General features: G+C 48.8%; 7 protein-coding genes across 7 annotated transcripts; all 7 read left to right on the top strand.

Annotated features, from left to right (window-relative positions):
- Positions 1-536: 536 nt before the first annotated feature.
- Positions 537-2942, top strand: KVR01_006684 (uncharacterized protein; the record flags this gene model as incomplete). The annotated part of the gene is made up of 4 exons (XM_044786055.1): positions 537-1139; positions 1199-1621; positions 2282-2452; positions 2532-2942. The coding sequence occupies 4 exons, from the start codon at positions 537-539 to the stop codon at positions 2940-2942; spliced, it is 1608 nt and encodes a 535-aa protein (XP_044644115.1).
- A 1516-nt stretch (positions 2943-4458) lies between these two features.
- Positions 4459-6169, top strand: KVR01_006643 (uncharacterized protein; the record flags this gene model as incomplete). Its single annotated transcript, XM_044786393.1, has 1 exon — positions 4459-6169. Exon 1 carries the CDS (start codon positions 4661-4663, stop codon positions 6167-6169), a length of 1509 nt encoding a protein of 502 aa, XP_044644074.1. The 5' UTR covers positions 4459-4660.
- Positions 6170-10192: 4023 nt separating this feature from the next.
- Positions 10193-11588, top strand: KVR01_006905 (uncharacterized protein; the record flags this gene model as incomplete). The annotated part of the gene is made up of 2 exons (XM_044791056.1): positions 10193-11068; positions 11160-11588. 2 exons carry the CDS (start codon positions 10193-10195, stop codon positions 11586-11588), a joined length of 1305 nt encoding a protein of 434 aa, XP_044644336.1.
- A 913-nt stretch (positions 11589-12501) lies between these two features.
- KVR01_006543 (uncharacterized protein) lies at positions 12502-14826 on the top strand. Its single transcript, XM_044786532.1, has one exon. The coding sequence runs from the start codon at positions 12939-12941 to the stop codon at positions 14259-14261; it is 1323 nt and encodes a 440-aa protein (XP_044643974.1). The 5' UTR covers positions 12502-12938; the 3' UTR covers positions 14262-14826.
- A 510-nt stretch (positions 14827-15336) lies between these two features.
- On the top strand, positions 15337-16975 carry KVR01_006824 (uncharacterized protein). Its single transcript, XM_044786903.1, has 2 exons — positions 15337-15491; positions 15548-16975. The coding sequence occupies exons 1-2, from the start codon at positions 15381-15383 to the stop codon at positions 16928-16930; spliced, it is 1494 nt and encodes a 497-aa protein (XP_044644255.1). The 5' UTR covers positions 15337-15380; the 3' UTR covers positions 16931-16975.
- Positions 16976-17626: 651 nt separating this feature from the next.
- KVR01_006534 (uncharacterized protein) lies at positions 17627-19216 on the top strand. The gene has a single exon (XM_044789442.1). The coding sequence runs from the start codon at positions 17971-17973 to the stop codon at positions 19165-19167; it is 1197 nt and encodes a 398-aa protein (XP_044643965.1). The 5' UTR covers positions 17627-17970; the 3' UTR covers positions 19168-19216.
- A 4647-nt stretch (positions 19217-23863) lies between these two features.
- Positions 23864-24277, top strand: KVR01_007093 (uncharacterized protein; the record flags this gene model as incomplete). Its single annotated transcript, XM_044787116.1, has 1 exon — positions 23864-24277. The coding sequence occupies one exon, from the start codon at positions 23864-23866 to the stop codon at positions 24275-24277; it is 414 nt and encodes a 137-aa protein (XP_044644524.1).
- Positions 24278-24293: the final 16 nt, after the last annotated feature.

The following is a 24293-nucleotide window of genomic DNA, read 5'->3' as shown; positions in this document are numbered from 1 at the left end:
CGAGCCCCTATTTCCGTGACTTTACTATACTGTGCGGCTGGAATCATTTGTCAAAGAAAGGTGTGCCTTAGCTAGGGCGTGACCAGGTCGAGACTCAGTCGCCAAAAGGATCATTACCTGAGGCAAAAAGCCAACAATAAACCCGGCTAGGACGCGGGACAGGGTGACACGACCACCTACCCTCGTCCTCTCTGGCCAACTGTCCCAGCGCGGGGAATACGTCGTGTAAACACTTTGATGAGAAATTAAATTCGTCGTCCAGATTACTGAGGAACTTTATGGCCATGTGTGTATATGTGTAGTTACCTAGGTATTCATGTGGTACTTTCTTTTAAAAGATCCGTTCCGATGGACCGGAACCGGACAAGGCTGCGGAGCTCCCTCTGCGTCTTTGTCAATCTACCATACATACCTGGGTAGCACTTCTTCAACCACACAGCGCGAGGAACCTGTTGACTTGGACAATCGGCCGTCGGCTCCACCACATGTGCATGATCACAACATTTGTTCGGTATTACGTCTGAAATTTGTCAACAATGGCAGCACCACAGAACAACTTGAACCTGGCGGCAATAGGAACGAAGGCCCACTTGCTCTCAGAATCGCAAGCATATTCCGCGCAAAAGTTCCACTATTATAGGAATGGGATTCCTGGCTACGAATTGACCTATTGGGATATCCAGAACGGGTTTCTCAATGGAGATCCTGTGCTGACCCAACGATGGAATGACATTCAAGCTCGAAACGGTTTAAATCCACCACCAGTTCCGGCCTTGGCTCGATTCCAATTCACCGCGAACCACAGGGACCGGCTTCGTACGATTGCCGTCAACAATCGGCTCCCCCTCAGGGCAATGGTTGCTCCGCCGAATGCCCCGATCGATCGTCGAGCACGCCAGACGGTGGCGCAAGAGTACACCACTCTCTACCCGCGGATGCGTGCTACTTTTCGCTACTTCAAGTGTCTTGGATGGGGAGGCGAAGGTATCACTTCTCTCTGGAGGTATTCGCCGGGGCCAGGCCAAAACCACATGGTGGTGATGAAGATGTCGACATCGGAAAAGACTATTCAGGTGCCTAACGCGAGGCGACGTGTTATTGACACAGAACATATTGACAAGGAGAGGAAAATGATATCCGTGAGTCAGGATTGAGTAGCAGATTAGCCCCAAATGCTGAAACAGTTGTTGCCCTTCAGCAACTCGGACGTGCCCCACATATAGTCCAGCGCTTCTACACGGCACATCATCCTAGAAATATAAATCCCAACAATGCCAGGCGGTCTGCTCGTCGAGCCCAGGCCGTGGCAATGATGGCCCAAGCAGTTGATAGTCAATACGGGTCTAGCTACTTCTTCATGGAATATTGCAAACTCGGCGATTTGGAGGCTCAACTTCGGAGAGCAGCCAGAGATGGGCCGAACGGGAGGGAGAGATATTTGCCAGAACCTGTCCTCTGGCGCTTCTTCGACTGTCTGGTCAAGGGTGCCATGGCGATGGAAGAGCCCCCAATGCAGAATACAGTCTCGCAGACTTTACCAACAGACTCGCGAGGAGATTTCCTCCCTGAGCAGATTACTGCCAACAACCAGGGACGTGAAGGCATAGTGCATATGGACCTAGTAAGTTGGGATTTGCGTCGATGTTTGCTAAGCAACAAAGTCTTATTTTACTCGACACTATGGATCACTCCCTTTTCCACTTCTGCTCCTGAAACACCAGCGAGCGCTCGTCATGCCCCGGAAATTCCGAACAAGGCTAATATGACATTTTAGGACACATCAAATGGTATGGCTCCATAATTCCTCACCAAAACTATGATTTGTCCGAGTCCCATCAATGATAGACATGATTACACCGTTCCCTAACAAGCACCTAGTCTTCATCTATGGCTATGATCCGCTGACTCTACCCACACCTCTCGTTCCTGGGCATCAAAACCTCCCTCGCTTACAGGCAAGCAATCTTCTCGGCCTTCCCCCGTTAATCTGAAGGGAAGATTCTAACCAAAGGTCATCCAGATTGCGGACTTTGGACTGGCCATGGACGAAGCCACGGTGTTCGAGTACGCGCGCCACCCAGCATTAGGACATCCATTCGCGCCTAACCCTTTAACGACTGATGAATATGATCGCCGCATCGAGAGGTGGAGCGCGAGACACCTGGGCAAATGGTTCAGCACACTTCCGGTAAGACAAGTACCGAGCCCTCTTTTTTTCTTTCTTTTTTTTTTTTTTTTTTCAGGACTGGCCCACGCGCTAATGTGGAAATTGCGCCTCTAGGAACAATTTGCCAAAGATTGGGATCTGGTTCCTCGCTATGAAGACCCTTCTGATACCCATTCCGCTTCGAACTGGCCGCCCCCCTGGATGCCGCCGTGGGGACCACCGCCGCCGATCACATCTGGTCCTGCGAGGTACTCTGCCGCGTCAAATGTGTGGCACATAGGACTGGTCTGCCATTCCCCTCCCTGATCAATCTCCTTGTTCGCGGGACTTGTTTCGCAGGGCTGACGTCGCACGAACAAACTAGATCATAAAAACTGCCTTGACACTGTTGGACCCGGACATGCCGCCCTACGCAGGGAGGATGACAAGCGCAGAGCCCCCAAATGTAACGCCTACTCAAGAGCGCTGGACATACGGGTGGTCGCTCCTGGACCCCCTCGAGCCGTGGGCTACCAATAATATGTACTCGCAGGCGCTGCGGGACGTCGTGGCGGAGTGTCTCATGGCAAAACAGGAACACCGCCCTACCCTGAACAATTTACAACAAAGGATTACCCAGCAGCTGGCCATGGCGGCTAACCAAGTGATCCCACAATACTGGACAAATACGTTCTTTCGTGAACCACGACGACCGAGGCAGCCGCCCCCCGACACAGCGGACGTCGACACTATAGATCCATTCTGGGACTATGAGAATGCCGAAGCCCTGCAATGATATGTGCCTGGAGGCTGGGGCGGCGCATCGCCAAAAGCAGGCAAGCAAGATAGGGTAGTAAAGCCGGAGGCTGGAGCAAATGGTTTATCGGTTATATTCTACGCCTTTCATTTATTGGGCATAAATAAGACGCTATAACGAGCAGTGTGTATATATGTATTGGAACAATTGATGAGCCTTTTGCACAATTGAAGTGTCTCAGCAAATTATAAGCCCGTAATGGCTTTGTGCCAACTTCCAATTTTCACAGTAGCATTTTCACAGTGGCAAAATCATGTCTTCGCCTTGTAATCGTGTCCATTCAAGAGAGGATAAACTATCATATTACCTATCTAGGTAAGTATCCAGATAGGTAGGTTGATAACCCGTGTGAGAGATGCGTGGGCCGTCGTAGCCACTCAAGCTGTTTTGAGAAGTCGCAGTACATAAGTGCTACTATCTCCACATGCGCAGTATGGAAACATGGCCTATGGTGTCCTTGGCTGTATGCACTGAAAACTGATAACGGAATGGGGTGGTGTGGCGCCCGGTAATACGAACACTGCCAGTGTCTGTGGCCTCTGAGTGGTGCCCCTCCTTTCCGAGTCTTGTGAAATAAGCGACATCAGCTTACCCGAGTCTTTGCTCACTTCCGGACCATCGCAACCCAGGGTTTCAAGAAGCATTTTTCTTCCAGACAGAAACGCCATAAAAGACACGAAAAGGAAAGCAAAATGAATGATGTTCGTGATCTTCCAGTCGAGCCCACCTTTGCGAACAATCGGTCACGCGGATCCTCGAGAAGCACGTCAACTGCGCCTTCCACTCCTGGCCCCGCAGCGAGACACAGGGGACTCTCGATATCGCTTACACCATGGGGTTCCAGACTGCCTGCGTACGAGCAGCGTGTCCTCAACTCACCCTATCTTTGCGAAGCATGTTCATCTATTCTCACCATTGATGGCTTGGAGATTAATAGACCGTACGCTCATCATAGCACCCTTCAAAGTCTTTTGACTGCACATCAAATGGGTTGCAATCTGTGCAGACTCTCTCTTTTCGAAGGGACGCGTATCAAATACTGGGTGGGCCTGGATGAAGGGGCGCTACCAAAAACCATGCCTGTGGACCGAGACCGCGAGATAGTCGAGAACACCTCCTCTCCAGTCGAAAATAAAAGGCGTAAAATTGAAGAGTATTGGGAGTTTAGCGATGACCGGGAGCCCTTGGTATCTTTCACAGGACTTTGGGTTTCGTCAAACGACACGGACAGCATGGTGGTCCGCGTGCGTCTGAACCCAGCTTATGGAGCATTTGTCCCGGTCGGCATGAAGCCTTACGAGAGGACCTTATGGGAGAGATGGGAATCGCTTGCGTTCAAGCTGTTAAGAGAAGGAGAGTGCGAAATCATCACTGCTCAAAGCACGTCCAGCCCGGTCTAGATACATTGACGTGCCGCCTACGGTATAGCTAACGTACTTACAGGACTATCTCAGTTGGGGATTGAGACAAGTCTTTCTTCAAATACTGGATCGATGGAAACGTGGTCGACTATTGCCACGTGGTTTCAGGAATGTACTGCTCATCATCGCTGCCTAGATCACATCAGGACAAGCTGGTACCCAACCCGTCTCGTCGAGCGCGTTTCCGACACTACATTCAGAGTTATACGCTCTGAGACGGCTAAGCCTGGGCAAGGTTATGTGACCTTGAGCCATCAGTGGGGAGGCGACGACTTCATGAAACTTACGCAAGATCAGGTCCCGGCTTTCGAAGAAGGCCTGCCAATCAACAAGCTGCGAAGAACATTCCAAGAGGCTTTAGTGGTTGCTCACAGAATGAGGATTCCCTACATTTGGATTGATTCACTATGTATCATCCAGTCGGGGGATGATGGCATGGATTGGGAGCGTGAATGTGCCACTATGGCCGATGTCTATTCCAATTCCATTTGCAACATTTCTGCCGACTGGGGCACCGAAGAAAATGGGCTTTTCTTTCAGAGAGATGTCTGTGAGACTTGGTGCGGATTCGAAATGCGACTGAAAAAGGGAGCGTCAGAAAAGCGCTCATATTGGCAGGAATGGCAGTCCTGCTATTTGTTGCGCGGATACAAATGGATTGACGATTTCCTCAGATCACCGTTGAATCACCGGGGCTGGGTTACGCAGGAGAGGCTTCTAGCCCCAAGGGTTCTGCATTTCACACCCCAGCAGGTGTCTTGGGAATGCACGAGAATGCTCAGATCAGAGAAGTGGCCAGCGCAGAATTTTCGTTCATCATCTTTACGCCGCCTAGCCAGAGAGGTGGATGCCTGCTGGGAGGAGCGGGAGCTTATGGAACGCCTCAAGCTTCACGACCCCGGCAAATCATGGAACCACAATAATCTTGTGGACTGGTGGCATGATCGAGTCAGCCACTACACGGCTTGTTCTTTTACCAAGGAGTCGGACAAGCTCGTCGCAATTGCTGGTATTGCGAAGAAGTTACAGCCCTTGGTGAAGGACCAATACGTCGCGGGTCTGTGGGCGAAGTCTTTGCCTCGGGCGTTGGCATGGCGAAGACTCCGGGAGTTCGATCGTACAACTCGGATCGTTGATCAAAAGAGTGTTTACTGTGCACCAACCTTTTCCTGGGCAGCCGCTGATGGATACGTAGAAGTACCCAGCTCCGCGGTCGCTAGACGTTTCAACTCTCTGGTATCCACCGAGTTCATCAGTTACCGCGAGAGGAACTCCTCCACGGAAGCCGGAGAGCAGCCCACAATGGATGACGAAATTTTGACCAAAGACGTGCTCGGCCTACCGAAGAGCCTCGAGGTGGAAATTCGGGCGCGCGGAATCTTACGATCATGTCGTCTGATCGCACCCGAGGAAACAGAGAACGCCTGGGGTCAGCGCGAAATAAGCCTATCCATTGACCTACAGCGCGGTTCCATCTGCCACAGGATGGATCTAGATTGCGATCGGGCTGCTGAATGGGAAGGTGTAGTCAATCATTGCCTGTACTATTATGCACCCATATGCTGGGAGTGCAGTATCGACCACTTCCCAACTCTCATAATCGAGCGAGGACTGTTGATGCGGTCTGTTGATGCTAGCATGGGTCGCTTTGAACGTGTTGGATATGTGTCGACCATGGATGCAGGTAAGGACTTCCAGGGGATTAAACAACTCGGAAACGAGAAGTATTTGCCGGCTTGGAGCTACGATGAAGTCATGAAGGAGCACACCTTTTACATAGTCTAAGCCGCCGGTGGATATTTGCTTTCAATCAACATGGAGTTTAGTTCTCCAGATACACATGTGTGTTGAACGGCAATCACTGGCCCCGGTTGGAATATTGTCATTTTGCCTTCTGCACGGTATATCCCAGAGATATATGTTGTATTCAGTGTTTGGTCTATAAGCTACAGTTTCTCTTTCAGCTTGTTGTGAGAATCTAAAACAATTTAAGGACGCCACCGAAGTAGTTATACCTTGGTAACGTCCGGCACCAACCGAAAATATTGAACAGTTGTTGGTACAGTCTACACAGCTATGACATCTGGACATCCAACGCAATTGGTAGAGGCTGTGCATTCAACACAGCCATTTCAAGTTGAGAAATTTGTCTATATACAAGGTTTTCAGTGTTATTCACTTTGGGCGGCATTCAACCCATGAAAACCAAGCTCGATGATGATATATTGCAAGTGCTTAGACAAGTGTCAGAGATCCGATGATATAGTAGTCGCCCGGAGATACTTACTCAATTTGTGTAGTAATTGAAACCACTCCCATCTTTCTATGTGAAATTACTGTAGTGAGTCTTATTTTTCTCGAAGGGCTGAATGACACTGGAGTGTAAAGAGGCACTGGACCAGGGGCTGGAGTGGGACGGTGCTGTGTTGTTCACTCTGGCCTCCAGTTCATTGCGCTTCCTCTCAGACACTTCTCGTTGCTTGCGGGCGTTTCTTCTCAGTCTTTTCATGTACTTACTGCCCCAATGAAGCCCTCCAGTGGGCCTCAAAGGAGGCATCTCTCCTTCCTCATGCCGGCGCTGCTTCTCTTGTAATGATGGTTGAGGCGTAGTTCGCTGCTGCGCTGGAACGAACCTTCGATCGCGTCGGATTCGCTTGACATGCGCGTCATGCTCAGTTTGCTCGGAGGGTATGATCTCTTGCAGCACCCGCTTGTCGTTCTGATTAGGTCCGCGTCGTATCATTGCCAAAAATCCATCCAGCTTTTTTTCCAGTCGTACCGCCTCGCGTGACTGTTCTGTGGTAGCCTGCTGGGGCACCGTGGTCTGGTGGGATGCCATGCATTCGTCCCACCAATCTGTCCCGGGGAATACCACTGCGTTTCTTGACATATTTGGTTGGTGGAGGAGAGCGCTTTGGAGATAGGATGAGATGAATTTGTGCCTTTACAAGCTACCTAAATTAGTAGAGCAGGTGCTGCTGATCACGGCCGCCAAATAGTGATTGGAAAGACGAGTCCTTTCAGCGATTCGCGGCAACGAACGGACCGGGTTGTATTGACAAACAAAGAGATGTTTAACAACGCTGAGATATTTCTCAAAATGTCTTTGATCTAGCTGACCGGAAATGAACCCATAGAGGGATAAGGCTCTGGGAGAATCTGTCCCTTCTCATCTCAGTTTTCACCAATCAATTGATCTCTTTCAAAGAACTACTAAGATGACCCTACCAAACTAACCTTAATTCCTCCCCGTCATCGACGATGGAGCAATAGAGCTTTGCGCCCTACGAGAATCCAGTGATATGCAATTACTATGTAATTCCTATGCATAAAATCACATTTATACCCTTGCACCATCTCAGGCTGGATGGCCCCGTCATTCCAACAGCCCTAAAGCCTTCCAAGGTTTCTGCTGGCATGGACACGTCAAGATTCGCCCACATGGTCCTAGAACTTTGCCGTTTTTCAAGGCTGGTTCGAGTCTCTCCAACCTTGGAACGAAGTCATCAAACCGGCTGGCCAAAACCACAGTAAACCTATTGCACATCTTTGCTCTTTTCAAGGTTTCCCCTTTCTTGTTGGTAGGCAAGCAAATATACAGCTTGACTTTCAACCGCTTTCAGCCTGTCTTTTCGTTGCCATCAGATGTGGAGACTATGTAGAAGTCGGACCTCTTTTTATCTATCTTTTCTTATTCTTTTCCTTAGCAAAAAGAAGGATCACGATGCTAAAATGTAATTCTAGAGCTTTTTTAAATCAAGAATAATACTCTTAGCAAATGCAAAATGGAGAATATAACTTGAGTTAATATATTAATAAAGCTTAATGCTAGGCTTTTCAGCGTTTATGAATGCGTCAAGGCACTGTGTACGCCTCTAGATGTATAGGCATTTAACACTAAAATATGGTTATTTATCAAGTTAAACTGACACTACTTCGTTTATAAGAATGAAACTTGTGAAAATAACAACTTCAAGGAAATATTTTGAGCTCAAGTGCTCCCAGGAGAAGTCAAGACAGGAATTGAACACCAGACGGGACCTAATCCGCAGCATGGGTGGAGTGGCAACGGCGCCGAGAACACTGCTAAGCTTTTTGGCGACATCGTCTTGGGATATCCCGAGATTGTCAAGAAAGATGCCAACCTTTCAACGTATATATACGCACGCACATAATGATCTGATTATTCAGCCACCTCGAGAGCACAAATACTTACGCAACTGTCGTAGGAGCATTTCTGCCAGCCTCCCACTGAGGACCTGATGTTCCCAAACCTGTCGCCCAGCGGAAAGGAGATACTAGGACTCTAGTCTCTTCCTAGAACGCTTTGGAGGCTTGTCGGACGAGGTATCCTTGACGATCCTGATTTCCCTTTTGTGGAAACTTGCTGTCAATATTGAAGTCCTGGTAATCGATAACCTCATCCAGAGTAGCCATATCACGTACTTCCTCCCGAGAGAGGGATACGATGCCTCGAAGGAGGCTCTATCTTCAACACGGTACTTTCTAAGGTTTGCGAAAAGCTTTTCTTATCGTCTGCCACGTATTGAGTTTTAAATGTACACAGGTAAGGTTTAGTGAAGGAATTAGTCCTCGGCTCACAGCCCTGAAAGCTTCACGAGCGGGCATGGCAAGCAGGGCTAAGCCCCTGAAAAATGTCAGGTAGCCGTGTCTTTCTTGTCAAGTTCATCAACGGGCCACCCTACTCGGACCAGACATCCATCAGGCCCATTCACACTGAACTCAAGTAAGCCCCACTCTTTCACCTCGGGTTTCTTTCCCGCTTCAATGATTTCTTCAGCAAACTCCACACCCAAGGACTCCACATCCTCAGAATACACGTAAATTCCGAAGGAGTTCTTGTTCGGCACCAGCCACCCTTCCTCGTCTTTTCCAAGCTGGCGTAGATGAATATCAGACCCGTTGGGGTGAGACAGAAGAAGGTACTGATCCCACTCATTAAGCTCGTCGGTGGTAGGAGCGGTAAAACCCAGACGGATGAAGAACTTAATGGCAGAGGCCATATCGGAACACGGTAGGATGGTGGTAATTCGCGGACGCGTTTTCATATTGAGGGATTCTTAGGGGCAAGTAACAATGCTTGGACGGACTCAGTCGAGATAGTGAATATTCCTCAGCGTCAGTGAAAGAACCACCGACTGAGTAGATGAATATAGACTTTGTACAGTTCAAGTTGTGAACGGAGGGGCGGTGGCAAATGTTAGCCGGGAAACCGTCGTGAGCCAGTTAGGTCTACCCCGAGAACAGCATCTCACGTGACTTCCCTAAGTATACATTCCTCAAACAGATATGTACTGTCGGTTCCTAACGGCGACTTGAATCAAACCAAGAAAGAAAACCAAATTTATTAAGGATAGGGCATCCATAGTTCTGGTTCAGACCTCTCTATCCTCCTCCTGGCAGCTGCCTGGCAGCCCTGGGGGCCAAACTCCAGGCTCGCATGAATGCTGCGCCGCTTGATACAACCCTGTGCTTATCAACGATCTTCAACCTATAACGTCGCAATGACATTCAGCTCCGCGTGATTGTGGATGGTGCCCGACTGGATAACCGCGTAAAGACAATAACTCGGGAAACCTGGTGTTCCAGGACAAGTCCCGAGGTCCGAAAATCCCCACAAGGCTCAGTACGAGTCCACGCCGCCGCCGTCCTGATACCACCTGCGCCAGTCAATCGCAGCCCCTATTCCAACTGGATCACTCGCTGTGGACTGGACACGGCTCGGAAAGCTTGTCAAAAGGTTCTTGTCAAAAGCTTGAGTACTACACCCGACTTGGCACACCCGACATGATCGCCACCACAGCGCAAAGAACTATCCGCATCGCCATCTCAGGCGGTGGTCTCGCCGGCGCGACCCTGTTCCACGCACTCCTTAAACACCCCCACCTGGACGTCCAGATCTTCGAGTCGGCTGAAGCATTCAAGGAAGCTGGCGCTGCGGTGGGTATCGCCCGCAATGCCCTCGCAGCCTTAGACCTAATCGGTCCCTCGGCGACCGCAAGCCTCCAGCGCGCTGGTGCGGTGCCTCAGAAGGGCGTGCGCTTCATGTTGGCCCAGGGCCCTGATGCCGGGGATGAAGGCGTCATGATCGACGAGATCGACGCCGAGATCCACCAGAAACAGGTCGTGAGCATCGTGCACCGTGCCGCATTCCTCAGGGAACTTCTCGCCGAGGTGCCTCCCAGCAGGATGCACGCGTCCAAGAAGCTCACGAGGGTCGACCGCCACGATGGCGCCGGACCCGGGGCACCCATGACGCTGCACTTTGCTGACGGGTCCACGCACGAGTGTGACGTCCTCATCGGAGCGGACGGTATCCACAGCGTCGTCCGGGGGATCGTTCTCGGCGACGGTGACCCGGCCGCGAGTGCGCGAAATACGGGCTGGTGGGCCATCATGGCCCTGGAACCTTTTGCCGCGGCGCAGGCGTGTCTCGGGGAGAGCCTCGTGAACGCGGAGGATCCGCGGCAGTATGGCTGGACCGGTGACGGGGCGTATCTCCTGCATGACGTGCTGAGCGACGGACGGCTAGTACAGATCATCGCCTGCGGCATGGACGAGGATGCTCGCGGCTCGGACCGTTGGCAGACCACTCTGAGCGCAGATGAGATCCGCGAGCACTTCCGGGGTTGGCCAGCACACCTGACGAATGCTGTTGAAAAGGTATGCTTGCAATGACTCTAGCCAACCTTTCCCAAGTCCATGCCAATTTCAGGCACATTTTCTTCTTGGAGGCAGCTTACAAGTCGCGCAGCTACTCTGTGACGAGCCGGAACAGCAGGCGCGGTACCTGTGGGAGCATCCACCAGCCAGCACATATGTCTCCGATTGCATTGCTGTGATGGGCGACGCCGCCCACGCTACCACTCCCTGGCAAGGCTCTGGAGCGGGCATGGCGATAGAAGACAGCTTGATACTATCTACTCTTCTCGGCCACGCAGAGACGGTTGCTCAGGCATTATTGGCTCTCAGGGTGTACGATCAGGTCCGCCGGCCGCGCACGCAGCAGGTTGTTGAGTCGAGCAGGGGGACAGGCATGATGCGGACTGGACTAGACAATGAAGTGGGTCTGGATGTCATGAAGTTCAGGCAAAGATTGCTTTCCAGGTGGGATTTCATCATCGACTTTGACAGCAAACAACATTGTACCGATGCATTGGCTATTATGAACGACCTTTCCTGAGAGAGTCAAAATAATTCTTGTGCCGGTCGAGAGAGATGTACAAGATAGTTTGCGCACCATCATGTGGTCCGATCTTCAATGGTGTTCTACCTTCCACTAGAACCATTTTCTTCTACCTTTAATTCTCTTCGCCCACTTACGGACCTCGTATATTTCTCCTTCACTACTTGACTACCTGGGTATAGACTTCTACTCGTTCCTAAAGTTCCTTTAAGATGAATCGTACAATTGGATTGTAAAATATTAGGTAAAACCTAAGACTTAAGATTCTGTATCATCATTTTCAGTAGGTAAGTTCTATCATAGTTCTGCAATTTGTTGTATACCTAGGTATCTGATGATGGCTCAACGCAATATTCCAGGGCTAGTAGCCTTGGATTCGACCTCGAATTCTCTGGTAGTGGTTGACGTCTGATTGTGAACGGTACTCTTTGATTGCCATGCATCATGGACTGGCACATGGAGCAGTCATGGCAAAGAAGAGGCATTGGGATATTAGATTCATAATACAATTCGGAGAGTCTCTAATGTCTAGGTCAGGACCTCGGGACAGTGCTAGTTGATGTTGACCAGAGGATGATGACTGGTCCAGGACGGCACTAACAATTTCGGGCGTGGGTGTCACCTAGTTCTGTTGCACCACTGGGCGCAAACACGACTATACCTCAACTCCATCAATTGATCACGAAAGCCCACGGCCATCGTCAAGGTCGAGCATTTCTACCCGAGGCACTGTGTCTGCCTCGAGCTAACACCTGTGGCTGCCACTTCGCCCCGGAGGCAACTTGAACGCGATGGCTGTGGCTGTGGCTGTGGCGTTCCCAGCGAGCAACACTTGAGCCACGCCCCAGCCTCACGACATGCCGGCCACCCCCAGCCCCACCCTTTTCCTCGATACTCGGCCGACAATGGTGTCATGACAGCCAGTCGTTTCCAAGGTCTATTCCTGACAGCGCGTGCGTGCGCCCCCGGTGGCCCATGCCAGTTGCAGATGGGGCCGCACGGCTGCAGCCTGCAGCACATTTCAGGGGGCCAGCAAGAGGGTCGGCCAGATCAAGTGAAGACACGCCCAGCGCGACACGACTTCCAAGGCTGGTTTCTGACGTCGAGGCCCACGTCGACGGCCTCGCTTCGCTGGCCTTGGTCACCACCAACCGCCCTCTGACCCACTCGCTGCTCTGCCGTTCCTGCCGTTCACTTGCTTCTTCCTGCTTTGCTGATTTACTACTTCACTTTCATCTGCTCTGCTCTGCTCTGCTCTGCTCTATTCTATTACATCCTCCAGTGTGCATCCTTATCGAAGCAGCTGACGAGTTCAATTGACCTCCTGACTTGGTTGGTCCAACCGCCATGCCCTTCGTAGCCAACACGCCCGAGTCCCTCGTCAAGCGGACCGACTCCAAGGATCCTAGCACCACATGTCGGGGCATCACCTCCAGCGGGCGGCCATGCAGGAATGCCCTCGCTCCCTCTGACAATCCCGCGCCCAAGTCTCGGAAGAAGTCTCGCGCCCTCCCCGACCCTTCCAACCCAGACAATTACTGCTGGCGCCATAAAGACCAAGCGACTGCCAGTACACCACCGCAGGCCAATGGACCGATCCCCGAGGGCCGGACGAGCGTCGATACCCTGACTGGCCGTCTCGGCCTCCTGTCGACCAACACTGCCCGCCCCGAGAAGCCTTCCCGACCGCACAACGGCTCTGGCTCCTTTACGCGGCCCTCGAAGCCATCCAAGGAGCTCTCCTTCTGTTGCTTCAGCATTCCTCTCGACTTCATCGAGGAAGAGCCAACACCCCCGCCTCGACCTCACTCCTATCCCGTCCAGCCCTCCGGGTCTCCGAAGCCTTCCAAGCCCTCCTCGAACCAGTACCTCGGTCCTACTTCCTCCAGACCCAACAAATCGAGCCGGCCGAGTCTTGCAAGTCAGACCCCCTCCGGAGGCTCTCAGACATCGCAATACCTGTCACTTATCCCCCAAGATGCCCCGCCACAGACGGCGTCCCAGCTGATGGGCGAGCTGGCAAAGCCACTGTCGGAGAGGGATGAGGCAGGCTACATCTACATCTTCTGGCTGCAGCCCGAATCAGAGCTCTCCTCGGCCCCGACGCAAAGGGCCCGTTCCTTCCTCGACGAGACCGCCCGCGCGCTCCCGGACACCGAGACCAACACCCGCTCCATCCTGGACCCGTCCGCGCTGGCCCGCCCCACCGGCCACGAGCGCCGGCCTAGCGACATCCTGCGCTCGTTTGCCGACCAGGCCGACGCCATCGGCACCCGCAGCCCCACCACGACCCGCAGCCGCGGGCTCAGCAGCGGCGACGACAGGAAGACGCTGCTGCTCAAGATCGGGCGCGCCAACAACGTCCAGCGCCGCATGAACGAGTGGAAGCGCCAGTGCGGCTACGACCTCTCGCTCATCCGGTACTACCCGTATGTCCAGACCGGGTCCGTCGTCGAGCCGCGCAAGATGCCGCACAGCCACAAGGTCGAGAAGCTCATCCACATGGAGCTCGAGGGCCTGGGCCTGCGTGTCGCGTCCAGGGGCCCGTGTGAGGCCTGCGGGAGGGAGCACAAGGAGTGGTTCGAGGTGGAGGCTTCTAAGAGCGGCGTCATGCGGGTTGATGAGGCCATCAAGCGGTGGAGCGATTGGGACGAGGGGAGAACGTCCTGAGGCATTAAACTTATGTTGGCTTGGCTTTGTTCGGACTCCACAGAACCTGGTGCTTTTTCCTTTTACTCTAGACTCGGATTGCATGCAGCGAGAGACTGACGGCATGTCATTGGGACTGGGCACGGCGTTCTGCATTTTCTGTTTGGCATAGCAACAGGCGCAACTAGCATGGGCTATCTATTAATATGTTCACTTTACTAGCCAACTTGGCAACTTTTCGATCTCCTTTCGATCTGCTTACCATTCTTGCGTGTCGGTGTCAGTTTGCACTCAGCTTTGCAACTTTTGATCACAGGATAACCACGGTTGTCCTGACGGGGTCCGTAAGGCTGGCTGACGGCGAGTCGTCCGTCAACTGGTGTCTTTACTAACAAACTAGAAACTCCCAAACATCCGCAAGGTTACAAATGATCCGGACAACGTTAGGTATAGGAAGGGACGGTTAGTACAAGTCTTATACAAACTGCCTATGTACCCGGTAGACGCGCAGATGGTGAAGCGCACGAGCAAAAGTTGCGACTTCTTCAACGTTTCCGAGTTGTGCTAGATGCAGTAGACTGGCCACTATGTACAAGCGCTTCTGAGTTCAATTTTACATGTAACAAGACAATGTTACGACTAAGAAATGCTGTGGATGGCATTAGCCCCATTGCCAGTGCTCTTCAGCCAGGACGTACGATGTGCTCCGTCTGGGCCAGCGAACTTAAGACAGACAGCCTCGCTGTCACTACGGAGTACCAAGGTTCATGAGTCACCGACTAATACATTATGAGTCGAAATGATCACCATATGAAGTATCCATCCACGGGAATACACTCATCCGGCAGCCCGCTCGAGTAAACATGTCAGCTACAGATGGTAACGGACACGCTGACGCGGGGTACCAACCCCCTGGCGGTCCTTTTGAGCTGCACACTTCGTAGCCTTGTATACTAGATCTGGTCAAGCTTGGGGTACTTGGACGAAGGCCTTTTGGTCTGACTAAGAACTACATTACGTACAGCATGACTGAGAATGCCATTTCGGTCTACGCCATAGGTACGATCCTCATGGATATATAACTGCTGTCGCGGAAGTGAAATATAGTCGTGATCCAGACAGTCTGCCTTCTATCTCAATATGGCGTTCAAGACGGCTGAGTTCGACCAATTGGTCGAGAGACTGATGGAGGAGTGGCATGTCCCGGGCCTGTCGATTGCAGTCGTCCAGGGCGATCAGATCGACGCGAAGGTGAGTTGATATTATTATTCGGGACGTCTATAATATAAACACTGAACAAACCTCAGGCCTACGGCTATGCCAAGTTCCCCCACGAAGAATGCACCACAGAGACCATCTTCGACCTTGCCAGCGTGTCCAAGTGCACCACGGCAGCCGCGGCCGCCCTCCTCGTCGACGACGACAAATACCCAGACATGCAGTGGCAGACCCCAGTCTCAAAGCTCATCCCGGAAGACTTCGTGCTGCCCACGCAGTCTCTCACGGAGCAGGTCACCCTCGAGGACATCCTCAGCCACCGCTCGGGGATCCCGACCCACGACGAGTCCTACATGGGCGTGACGGCCGCCCGGCCGGACGACGCCCGGTCCCTGACCCGCAACCTGCGCAACCTCGCCTTCGCCGCGCCCCTGCGCACCAAGCTGCTGTACTCCAACATCATGTTCAGCGTCGCCACGCACGTCGTCGAGACCGTGTCCGGGGAGGACTACACGTCGTTCCTGCACTCGCGCCTCTGGGGCCCGCTGGGCATGCACAACACCTACCAGGACCGGCCCGACGTGCGCCCCTCCGCCCGCGCGGCCCAGGGCCACCGCTGGGACGACACGGCGCAGACATATGTGCCCGTGCCCATCCTCGCGTCGCCCGAGGGCCGCGGCGCCGGGTGCGTGCTCACCTCCGCCGGGGACTACGCCCGCTTCGTGCGGTGCCTGGTCAACAAGGCCGCGCCGCTGTCCGAGGCCGCGCACGGGGCGCTCGTGCAGCCGCGCACCATCGACATGGTCGACGCCGAGGACGTGCTGCCCGGCGGCGAGGACGTGGCGCTGTACGCGCTGGGCCTGTACCGGTACACGTACCGCGGCAACACGGTGATGAAGCATGCGGGCGCCGTGCCGGGGTTCCGGACCGCGATGGCGTTCCTGCCGGGGAAGAAGTGGGGGGTTGTCATCTGCACGAATTCGAACCCGGGGGAGCATGTGCATGCGATCCTGGAGAATGTGCTCGTGGATGAGGTGTTGGGGGTGAGGGAGGACGAGAGGACGGACTGGGAGAAGGTGTTCAAGGAGATTTCAGCGAGGTATGACGAGGAGGATAGGAAAGACAAGGAGAAACCTGAGTTCACCGTGCCTGAGGACCCGGAGCCGCTGGGGGTGGCGATTCAAGGGCTTGCCGGGAGGTACTACAACAAGGGGTACAAGGAGCTTAGGTTGGAGATGAAGGAGGGCAAGGTGGTGGCGGACTGTACAGATCGATGCTTTCCGTTTGTGGTCACATTTGAGCATCTCTCGGGGAAGAGGTTTGTTGCTGATATGCACGACCTATGGGATGACTTTCATTTCTTCAAGAAGGCCGCGGTGAAGGTGGATGGGGAGGGTAAAGTTGTGGCTGTTGGCGTTCATTTTGAGACCGACCTCGAGGAGTTGATTTGGTTCGACAGAATCGAGGACTAGAAGCATAACAAATTATGCATAGGCTTTGCATCTACAGCCCCAAAAGAAGCACATATCAACCTCCGTTGCTCAAAGATCTCCACGATTTGAGTGTGCCAGCACACCTGTAACTATCTGCGCCCCGTGAAATGTCAGCCACATCTGGCTTCCCCAATTCCTTTTATTTATGCGCAACTACATGATCCAGGCGAATACCCGAGATTGTTGCTCTACCAACTCGATCATACCCTCTGGTAACGGGGTGGGCATAACAAACCTTTTTGGCTGGGTGCAGTTCTGGCTTCGGGACCGGAAAGCTTCCAAGATTGTCTAAGACGAAGTGGCTACAATGTTGAAACGGAATCGATTACTGGCTGTGTTATTTTTCTTTCATTCTTCTCAGCTTGGTAGCCTTTCAAAGTGACACATTTTTGGATCTCTAGGTCTGTGCAATTTACAAGATTGTTAATTCCCAATAATCTGAATGCTCTGGCCGCCCAGTAAAGTCCGAGTCTTCCTCTCTGCTTACTGCTTGCAGGTCTGGTAAAGCTTACCTAGGTATGCTAACAAGTAACCTAGGCTACCTAGATAGGGCATTAGTACATTGGTACATAAGTGCTAGCGGGCCTGCACGCCTACATTTCGATTGATCAGCAGCCGCCGAGGCGAGTCACTTCCCGAGTCAATGATAAGCAGTAGGCAACGTTAATGGTACAATGGCTATATGTGCTGAGTCCTGATCGCGATACGAGAGAGGACAAGGTTGACATCTTTCTTATCTACATCCCGTTTCGGCACGCCGAGATCCTACCACTAGCTGCCGTTGGCTGCATCGGACTGAGACCTTCGCCGTGATGGATCGGGCTCACGGCGAGAGGATTCACATTTTTACCTCATTGCCCAGCTAGATTGAGGCATTATATATTTCCTGAAAATAGCCTCAGCCCAGTCTGCTCTCGCTCAGCCAACAACTGAAATATTTCCCATTCCTGCCTTCCACTTCCCCCTCTTTGCAGGAGAGCAGAGCAGCTCCTGATACCCATAATTCGCCCTCTTCAATCATGGCTGCCGATCTCGAAAGACGCCTCCAGGAGCTGGTCGACATCAAGAAAATCCCCAACGCCATCCTCTACGCATGTGACGCCACAGGCGACTTCTCATATTACAGTGTGTTTGGTTCCTCATCTCCCGTCCCTGGCTCGCCGCCCCTCACGGAAGATGTCTACCTGTGGGCTGCCTCATCCACAAAGCTCTACGTCAGCATCGCTGTCATGAAGCTAGTTGAGGAGGGCCGCCTCAACCTCGACGACACAGTCGACGCCGTACTCCCTGAGCTTGCGGGGCTCAAGATCCTCACCAACAAGCAGCCGCCCTGGGAGTACAAGGACCCGGAGACCAAGATCACGTACCGCTCGCTCCTCGCGCACACGTCCGGGCTCACGTATTTCTTTCACCACCCGCACATGATCGCCTGGAAGATGCAGCACCCTACCACCGGCGGTGATGTCCCGAGTCGGTTCGGGTACCCGCTCAACTACGAGCCAGGGACGGGGTGGGAGTACTCGTGCGGCATCGACTGGGCTGGTCTGGCAGTTGAAAGGATCGCCGGCACAACTCTCTGCGAGTATCTACACCAGATTCTCGGGCCTGCCGGTGTGGCGCCCGAGGACATCACCTTTTATCCTCGGGACCTGCCCGCCTCCGAGCCTGTGGCGACCATGGCGCAGCGCGCAGAGGACGGCAGCGTCACGGCTGGCGACCAGGGGATCCCACCCCTGCCGGCCAAAGGTGAGAACTTCTGCTACGGTGGCCACGGCGGATTCGTGCGCCGCGGCGCGCCGATGAAGGTGCTGCGAAGTCTGCTGGCCGACGACGGCAAGATCTTGGGGACCGCGGCCGCGGCGGAGATGCTGAGGCCGCAGCTCAGCCCCTCGCAGAAGGACTCGATCAACAACGGCCTCATGTACACTGTCCCGGCGTTCGTGCGAACCGCGGCCCGCGAGGTGAAGAGGGGCACGATGGATCACTCGCTTTGCGGGAACGTGGATGTTGAGGGCCAGGCCTGGGGAAGAGGGAAAGGCACTGTCATGTGGGGCGGTGCGCCGAATATCAAATGGTTTCTTGACCGAGAGAAAGGCCTCTGCGGGTTCTTTGGAGCGGCGCTGCTGCCCAGTGGTGATCCGACTTATGTTGACATCGAGCTCGAGTTCGAGAAGGCGGTTTACGAGTTGGCTGGCAAGGTTGCCCCGGCGAGCTGAGCCTTGAGTTCAGGCAATAGATGGTTCTTCTGTTAGGAGCGGGGGTTTGTAACGGTTGAAAATAGAATGCTGCTTAGCACTTGAATACTTACTGGGACGAGCTCTGTAATTGGTATTGTGTTCTTTAAACGGCCGGTCTTGAGCGTTTATCACTGTATGAAGGCGCCACATACAGTTTATACGTATGGGAATTAAAAACGAAACCACTCTCCCAATTCCAGGTCGCTGAGCTCAAGTTCATGTGACTATCTACTCCTAAAGTATTTCGGCCAACAATATGGACACGAATATGCAGAAAGTCAGCCTCTGAAGTGGATGATGCACAACAAACGAGCCCATACATCCCCAGCCACCTTTTACTTGATACATAAGTGCTGTGATAGAAAGGAATGTTTTCTGTGCTTAGGACAGGGGGGGCTGGAAACGGGCTTGCATTGACCGCGAGTGGCCGTGGTTCCAATGTGGAGTGACTGTGCTCACCCATGAAAGTATACACGCTTTTCTCATCATCCTCCAGGTTTCTAATGATAGAAGCGGTATAGATAAACAACACTATATTCACAAAGACCGGGGAGCGGGTGAGGTAAGCACCAAGCGGCTCGGGCGATGCGGCGTGTACACGTTGTTACTGGAGTATCTAGGTACCTAGGTACATTGTAAAGACGCACAAGTCAACGGTCACTGAGATTTTAATGCGTTCTTAGTCGTGGTCAACAACATAATGTCGTTAACACTCGGGCCGCTCACTTTGGGTACCGAGCTATTTTCAAGTTTTCAGGCAGGAACGGGCCCATGATCTGTGGAGGGATCCTCGTCACTTTGGAAGTTTGCATATTGAGACACTTCATGCAACGGATTGAAAGCAAGAACTATACATGTACCCGGGGGTCAGACCTTCGGTTGCCCCCTACCCGTGGGCCTTGGCTTCTATTTACCCACTCCTGGCGGAGTGGGTGCCAAAAACCCGCAACGGCCAAAACCTCACAACACCCATACCCTAGCTATTTCTACTATTTTTACCTATAAAAAGTTACTTTTTAATTATATATATCTTCTTAAATAAAGGTTATATAACTATAAAATAAATACTTTTAAAATCCTTATTTTATAAAAATTAATAATAAAATATTTTTAAATTTTTAAAGTTAAAGTTTAAGATTTTAGTTTTTTTAGTTAAAAGTTTTTTAAAATTAATATATCTACTTAAATAAATTATATTATTAGAAAATAAAAATAGTAGAATATTTATAGAATTATTTACTTTATATAAATAATATTTTAAAATTAAAATTTAATTATAAAAAATAAAAATTAAAGTTTTAAAAAAATTTATAATATTAAAAATATTATAAAGAAATAAATTATAATAACCTTAATTTTAAAATAGATTTTTTAAAAATAATATTTATATAAAATAAATAATTTTATAAATATTCTTATATTTTTACTTTTTAATAATATAATTTATTTAAGTAAATATACTAATTTTAAAAAACCTTTAATTAAAAAAGCTAAAATTTTAAACCTTAACTTTAAAAATTTAAAAATATTTTATTATTAATCTTTATAAAATAAAGATTTAAAAAATACTTAAACTTTTTTTATATAAAATTTAATAAAGAAAGTATATTTAATTAAAAAATAGGTTTTTATAGGTAAAAATAGTAGAAATAGGTAGGTGTGGGTGTTGCGAGGTTTTGGCCGTTGCGGGTTTTTGGTACCCACTCTGCCAGGAGTGGGTAAATAGAAGCCAAGGCCCACGGGTACACCTCCCGGCGTAGGGGGTGCCAAAACCCCCGCACAGCCAAAACCCCCACACACTTAAGAAGAATAAAACACTATACTTAAATTAATCTAACTTATTTAAATAAAAATAGTATAATATAAAAAAAATATTTTTATAAATCTTATTTTTTAAAGAATTTAAATAAAATAGATATAAAATTTTAAAGTTAAAGTTTAACTAAATTTTATTACTTTTTTATATTTATATTATTATAAATATTAACTTTAATTAATTTTATATAAATATAAAAAATATATTATTATAATTTTTATAGAATAAAGAATATTTATAAAATAAAAAATAAAATTTAAAATTATAGTTTTATAATAAACTTTTAAAAAAATATATTATATTATTTTATATTTTACATTTATATATTATTTAATATTAAATTAAAATAAATAATTTAATATTAATATAAAATTATTTTATTATAATTTTTATAATATAATAAATATTTATAAAATAATTAAAAGATTTAAAATTAAAGTTTTATAATAAATCTTTAAAAAATATATTATATTATTTTATATATTTTTCTTATTTATTATTTAATATTAAATTAAAATAAATACTTTTAAAAATTAAAGTAATTTAAAAATAAACTTTATTTAAATTTAATTTTATTATATAACTTATAATATAACTTTAATAAATAAATATATTAATTTTAAATATATTTATTAATTAATTTAATTTTAAAGATTAATTTATTATATTTTATAATTTTAATTAATAAAATAAATATAAAATAATTAATATAAATATAAAAGTAATATTATATATATAAAAATATATTATATATATATATATATATATATATATATAAATATATTATATATATATAATTAAATTTATAAAATAATTTATAAAATAAAGTTCTATTATATTTATTTAATAAATAAATTAATTAGTAAATAAATAAATAAAAATTTATTAATTTATAAAATAATAAAATAAAATATTAATATTTAAATTATTAAATAAAATTATTAAATAGAATTATTAAATAGAATTAATAAATAAAATTAATAAATAAAGTTAATAAATAAAGTTAATAAATAAAATTAATAAATAAAATTATTATTTTATTTATTTTATTTATTTTCTTTACTTTATATACTTTATATAAGTTATAAAACCTAACTTTAAAATTTATTTTTTATTTTATAAATACTTTTTAGTTTTTTAAGAATTATAATAATATATTTTTTATATTTATATAAAATTAATTAAAATTAATATTTATAATAATATAAATATAAAAAAGTAATAAAATTTAATTAAACCCTAACCCTAGAATTTTATATCTATTTTATTTAAATTCTTTAAAAAATAAGGTTTATAAAAGTACTTTTTTTATATTATATTATTTTTATTTAAATAAGTTAGACTAATTTTAGTATAGTGTTTTATTCTTCTTAAGTGTGTGGGGGTTTTGGCCGTACGGGGGTTTTGGCACCCACTGCGCCAGCAGTGGGTTCCTCGGAGTGAGAGCGAACCCACGGGTAGCTAGAATTGTTGCATCAATGCCGCTTCCGGTGAAATTCAATGTTCGCTTTGTTCCGCCTCAAAGCATCCCAAAAATTCCAAGCATGATTACTGCAGATGAGGAAACTCCCTTGATAGTTTTACTCTTGTCCCGAGCTACATGTAACTATCAGACATGCTGTTGTTATGCCCAGAGCAAATCCCTAGCTTTCTATTTCAAGCCCTCATCCAATTTCGTCAAATGGGCGGAAACATCAATGACGTTCTAGTGAAAATATCCTATCTGGAATCCCGAATTCAAAAAGCGGCAACTCAGTTCAAACCTCATTCATCCATAGAAATCCTGAAAGATGTCTGGGCCTGTCAATGATGCGGAGAACCGTATCGTGGGTGTGCTGGTCGGGTCGGCCATTGCCGACGCGATCGGAATATACACAGACCAGCTCACCAAGAAAGAAGCCACAGATGCGTACGGGCGGCATGCCAGGATTTTCGCAAGCTACAAGGCTAATGAGCTCACGATTCATTACCCTGATGAACACCGGGCCCAGTACGGGGTAAGTTGTTCTACACACAGTGGCAGGTTCCCAGCGAATCCTCCCCTACGATACCTAGTTATGCGTCTTCTACAGCTGATCCGAAAAATAGGATGGCAACTGGTCGGAAATTACCGAAATGGCGCTGTGCACTCTTTTCAGTGAGGTGCACGACCAGGATAAGAGCACTCTTCCCGTTCGGCTTCGATATCTGTCCCGAAACGGCAATAGAGCGTATGGTCTGAAGCCTCTGCCCTTGGGGCAACCGATCACTGAGATAGTAGAAGCGGACGGCTATTTGAACGACCCCCAAAGTACCGCGCTGCAACAATGGACGACCTCGGGTGATCGCGAGCAAGATTACCACACTGGATCGAATGCGCCACTGATCAGGATTCATCCTTTCGCAGCCTGTAAGAAGCCTTTTCCCAGCCGACGCACACTTAAAGATATGAAATTCTTATAGTTCGCATAAATTCAAGAGCTAATATCATGTAAACTAGATGCCGCTGTCGAAAGCAATTTAGATTTATGTCTACAGCTTGCCGAACTTAATTGCCGTTTTACCCACGTGGACTCGCGTTGCATCATTTCTGTCGTGGTTGCCGCTGCGCTACTTCGCGGGTTAATACGCGGAGAAGTCCAGACCGAAAATCAAATCAACCCAGTCGTTCAAAAATGCAAAAGGTACATAGAATCTCAGGAATTGAGATACGGTATCCATGAAGATCAAGAAGGGCTGTATTGTGATATCAGTGATGAGTCCTGGGCTGAACTCAGCCGCCTCTTGACAATTCGATCACTGCCAGAGCTGGACCTCGAGAACAGCGGCGGAGAGGCATGGAAGTGCTTGAGCGCTGGAATCTTCTGTCTGAGAACTGCCATGACCAGTCTCGAGAGGCTGTCCGATCAGGCGCGCGAGGACAACCGGAAGGTCCTTTTCGCCGAAATCATCAACAGCGTTGCTCTTGAGGGTGGCGCAGCACAGGCCAACGCCGCGTTTGCAGGTGCCCTACTCGGTGCTTACCTCGGCTATGACGCCATTCCTGAGAAGGCGAGAAGGGGTCTCAGTCGTAGAAGGTTCCTCATGCGCAAGTCTCAGATTTTTTGCGAGGTCTTTGGTGTAATCTCGGGTGATCTGGATATGGTCGAAGAGGACTCCGAGATTGGAGCTGAGCCGGATGAAAGACACAGAACGGCCATCCAGAGGGCGATTCAGCGCGACCATGATTTTAGACTTGCCATGCTGATCAAGAGATGGGAGCGGAGGAGAGATAATATGCCAGCGAGCGCTTGAGTCGGATGACTGTTTA

Source organism: Diaporthe batatas, assembly GCF_019321695.1.
Source record: "Diaporthe batatas strain CRI 302-4 chromosome Unknown Contig00007, whole genome shotgun sequence".
NCBI classification, from domain to species: Eukaryota; Fungi; Ascomycota; class Sordariomycetes; order Diaporthales; family Diaporthaceae; genus Diaporthe; species Diaporthe batatas.
This window is presented reverse-complemented; position numbering and strand designations above follow the sequence as displayed.